We start from the raw sequence: 5,000 nt of genomic DNA on the forward strand, positions 1-5,000 counted from the left end.
GAGTAATGTTTAACAGGTAGAGTAATGTTTAACAGGTAGAGTAATGTTTTAAAAGGTAGAGTAATGTTTAACAGGTAGAGTAATGTTTAACAGGTAGAGTAATGTTTAAAAGGTAGAGTAATGTTTAACAGGTAGAGTAATGTTTTAAAAGGTAGAGTAATGTTTTACAGGTAGAGTAATGTTTAACAGTTAGAGTAATGTTAAACAGGTACAGTAATGTTAAACAGGTAGAGTAATGTTTAAAAGGTAGAGTAATGTTTAACAGGTAGAGTAATGTTTAAAAGGTAGAGTAATGTTTAAAAGGTAGAGTAATGTTTTACAAGTAGAGTAATGTTTTACAGGTAGAGTAATGTTTAACAGGTAGAGTAATGTTTAAAAGGTAGAGTTATGTTTAACAGGTAGAGTAATGTTTAACAGGTAGAGTAATGTTTAACAGGTAGAGTAATGTTTAAAAGGTAGAGTAATGTTTAACAGGTAGAGTAATATTTAACAGGTAGAGTAATGTTTAAAAGGTAGAGTAATGTTTAACAGGTAGAGTAATGTTTAACAGGTAGAGTAATGTTTAACAGGTAGAGAAATGTTTAAAAGGTAGAGTAATGTTTAACAGGTAGAGTAATATTTAACAGGTAGAGTAATGTTTAACAGGTAGAGTAATGTTTAAAAGGTAGAGTAATGTTTAACAGGTAGAGTAATATTTAACAGGTAGAGTAATGTTTAAAAGGTAGAGTAATGTTTAACAGGTAGAGTAATGTTTAACAGGTAGAGTAATGTTTAAAAGGTAGAGTAATGTTTAACAGGAAGAGTAAAGTGTGGTGATGTCATGTAGAGTTACTACAGTGTGTTATGTCAGTGTGGTGATGTCATGTAGAGCTATTGCAGTGTGTTATATCAGTGTTGTGATGTCATGTAGAGCTATTGCAGTGTGTTATGTCAGTGTGGTGATGTCATGTAGAGCTATTGCAGTGTGTTATGTCAGTGTGGTGATGTCATGTAGAGCTATTGCAGTGTGTTATGTCAGTGTGGTGATGTCATGTAGAGCTATTGCAGTGTGTTATATCAGTGTTGTGATGTCATGTAGAGTTACTACAGTGTGTTATGTCAGTGTGGTGATGTCATGTAGAGTTACTACAGTGTGTTATGTCAGTGTGGTGATGTCATGTAGAGCTATTGCAGTGTGTTATATCAGTGTGGTGATGTCATGTAGAGCTATTGCAGTGTGTTATATCAGTGTGGTGATGTCATGTAGAGCTATTGCAGTGTGTTATGTCAGTGTGGTGATGTCATGTAGAGTTACTGCAGTGTGTTATGTCAGTGTGGTGATGTCATGTAGAGCTATTGCAGTGTGTTATGTCAGTGTGGTGATGTCATGCTATTGCAGTGTGTTATGTCAGTGTGGTGATGTCATGTAGAGTTACTGCAGTGTGTTATGTCAGTGTGGTGATGTCATGCTATTGCAGTGTGTTATATCAGTGTGGTGATGTCATGTAGAGCTATTGCAGTGTGTTATGTCAGTGTGGTGATGTCATGCTATTGCAGTGTGTTATGTCAGTGTGGTGATGTCATGTAGAGCTATTGCAGTGTGTTATGTCAGTGTGGTGATGTCATGTAGAGCTATTGCAGTGTGTTATGTCAGTGTGGTGATGTCATGCTATTGCAGTGTGTTATGTCAGTGTGGTGATGTCATGTAGAGCTATTGCAGTGTGCCCCAGCTGAACTGAAGTGTGTGTTTTTGCGTCACTGCTCACAGCCTTACAGAAAAGGACGTCCTCCACCTCCCTCGTTAGCAAAGCCCAGTCCAAGCCCCGCCTCTCCTGGGGAAAGACCGGCCGCGACAAAACCACAGGTGTTTCTGGGAAAAGAGCCGCCATGTCCCCCTTGTGCTGGTGACTGCGCACGCACCAGGGTGAACAGGTCATGGGCTGGAAACTATTTAGGATTATTTCGTCAGGATGAGCTTGAGGCCAGTCAGACAGGTCATACGCTGGCGCTGACAACCCTGTGGGAAGTGACATGTTGGTGACAGCTGCCGATCTCTTCAGCATTTGTCTCAGGAAACAACACTGCGTGGTTGAGCCTGATGCTTGGTGTCTTGTCAGTCAGGCTTTGTTGGCGTGGTGTGTGTGTGTGTGTGTGTGTGTGTGTGTGTGTGTGTGTGTGTGTGTGTGTGTGTGTGTGTGTGTGCGCGCATGTGTGTGTGTGTGCGCGTGTGCGTGTGTGTGTGTGTGCATGTGTGTGCGCGTGTGTGTGTGATGCGTTATAACGGTAGCATGTGTAAGAGGGGTGTTTTTAAACTCGCCTGAACCCGTTTCTGTAATCCTGCAGAAGGATAATCTGTCTGTTTTGATCAAACACCCACTGCTCTTCTGGCTTTCACTTCAGACTAGGGAGAGGACACACACACACACACACAGACACACACACACAGACACACACACACACACAAAGACACACAGACACAGACACACACACACAGATACACACACACAGACACAGACACACACACACAGACACACACACACACACAGATACACACACGTCACAGACAGATTCAGTCATCTCAGGCTTATTCAGGCACAGTGAGGTGAACTCGAAGCATTGAGCCCCATCCCAACACCTGGCCTGGGAGGCTGTGCTCCCAGCGAAGGAGCCATGAGATGGACCCATCCCCTCTAAATAGTTTCCAGCCCAGCTGTATCTGTCCCCAGCTTGGTTTGAACGCTACTGCATGCATGCTTGTTCACGACGGTCAGACACCGCACCGGTCATCCCATCTACAAATCACATCAATCTCCTGTCAGATGGGCCTGAGCTGACCCATACGATGCACATCTGAGCAGCCCCCCCTCATGCTGACCCATGTGAACTAGCCCCCTCTCAGGCTGACCCATGTGAACTAGCCCCCTCTCAGGCTGACCCATGTGAACTAGCCCCCTCAGTGTCAGCGTGCACAAGACAAACACTCTCAAGTCCCAGAGACTTCTGCATGAAACCGAAGCTTCGCTTTCCTCACACACAACCCTCCCAACTCCTCTTCAGCTTAATATCCAATTACTTAATTTGTGTGTCAATTACTAAGCATTAAAGCTCACGGCTCAAGCTAACTGGGGAAGCTAGCTATGCGCTTTGGTCCTTTGTGTTGGTCTGGGGACATTCTCTCAACGTTAGTCCTTGGTTTTCACTCCGAGCCTTGTTTCCGCTCCATGTTCAACACTTGCATGACACCTTGCATGTCTCGGGAGTGTGGTGGGCGCATGTTTGTGACATCACAATGAGCGACGCTGGCGGGGGGTGGGGGGGGTGGTCATGTTTCTGGTGGAGGGTGGGGGGTGGGGGGTGGGGGGTGGGGGCTACGCTGTCTGGCTGCGCTGCACTGCTGGACGGGATTGTCATGTTTGATCACGTCACTGTCATTTCTGTCATATCCCCTCCAGGATCAGTACCTACCTAACCACTCACTCACTCACTCACTCACTCACTCACTCACTCACTCACTCACTCACACACCACTCCACTCCACTCCACTCCACTCCACTCCACTCCACTCACTCACTCACTCACTCACTCACTCACTCACTCACTCACTCACTCACTCTACAGACTGCTTCTGCACGTTACAGCTCTAACTTTCTTTGTCTTTGTACACGTGTGTGTGTGTATCTGTGTGTGTCTGTGTGCGTGTACTGTATCTGTGTCTGTGTGTGTGTCTGTATTTATGTGTGTGTGTGTGTCTGTGTGTGTGTCTGTGTGTATGTTTGTGTGTCTGTGTGTGTGTGTGTGTGTGTGTGTGTCTGTGTGTGTGTGTGTGTGTGTGTGTGTTTCCAGGCCTGCGTCGTATGACGCTGAGTCCCTGGGAGAACACGATGGTGAACCGGCTGCAGCAGCCCACACACTCCTACCTGGCCAGGAGCCGCAGCGCCATGAGCCTGTCTGGAGAGCCAGGTAACACACACACACACACACACACACGCACACACGCGCACACACACACACACACACACACACACATAGACACGCACACACACACACACAGACACACGCATGCACGCATGCACGCACACACACACACGCACACACACACACACGCACACACACATAGACACACACACACACACACACATAGACACGCACACACACACACACACACATAGACACGCACACGCACACACACACACACACGCACACACACACACACGCACACACGCACACGCACACACACACACACACGCACACACACATAGACACGCACACACACACACACACACACACACACACATGCACACAGATAGATATACAGTCACGCCGGAAGGTCTGCAGACCTCTTCACCTTATTCCAATATGGATTCAACTCTTTTTTTCTCATCAATCTTCACCACTACCCCGTAATGACAGTGATTTTTTTTGTGCAAATTAAAAAATAAAACACAAAGGGCCAAATCCACAAAAGGATTGTGCGGCTTTTGCAGCGGCAAATCCCGTGCAAATGAGAACCCGTGCAAATGAGAACCCGTGCACATGACAAAAAAAATAGCATCGTAGTATGTAAATTAGGTACTTCTGTGCAAAATTGCCCCAAATAAGCCTTGAGTCTGATCCACAAAGACCATGAGCTAACTGACACACAGAGAGGTGCAAATATCGCTTTTGAAAAGCTGGTATTAACTCTGACGCTCTCCAGGGATCATAGCAGCAGTTATTGTAGCCAGACGAAGGCACCATCATGCCAGGTGTGGGCAAGAACGCGTACATGGCTAATTGCAATCATGGGCACAAATTACACACAGTTGGCAAATTTGTGGCGTTTGCCACAATATGATTAGAGCAAAATCTGTAGTGGATATCGTGCTAAACTGGAGCAGATTGTCGTTGCAATCGCTGTGCAAAATATCGAGCAATTAGCGGGAGCAATCCATTCTTTGTGGATTCGGGCCAAAGTGTTTTAATGTGATTGATGTACAAATGTGTCAGGTTATATGGAGTGATTGCGCCCTCTAGGGGTTGTT

General features: G+C 45.7%; 1 protein-coding gene across 2 annotated transcripts in view; it reads left to right on the forward strand.

The window, feature by feature from the left end:
- Positions 1–5,000, forward strand: part of map7b (microtubule-associated protein 7b) — a 66,655-nt gene that overhangs the window by 43,051 nt on the left and 18,604 nt on the right. Inside the window, exons 7-8 of one of the 2 annotated variants that reach the window (XM_084454162.1) lie at positions 1,748–1,843; positions 3,823–3,939. In XM_084454162.1, the coding sequence (XP_084310288.1) occupies positions 1,748–1,843; positions 3,823–3,939 (213 nt within the window). The remainder of the gene's footprint in view (positions 1–1,747; positions 1,844–3,822; positions 3,940–5,000) is intronic. The other variant, XM_084454163.1, reaches the window with a different exon arrangement.

Source organism: Borostomias antarcticus (genome assembly GCF_949987555.1).
Source record: "Borostomias antarcticus genome assembly, chromosome: 19".
NCBI classification, from domain to species: Eukaryota; Metazoa; Chordata; class Actinopteri; order Stomiiformes; family Stomiidae; genus Borostomias; species Borostomias antarcticus.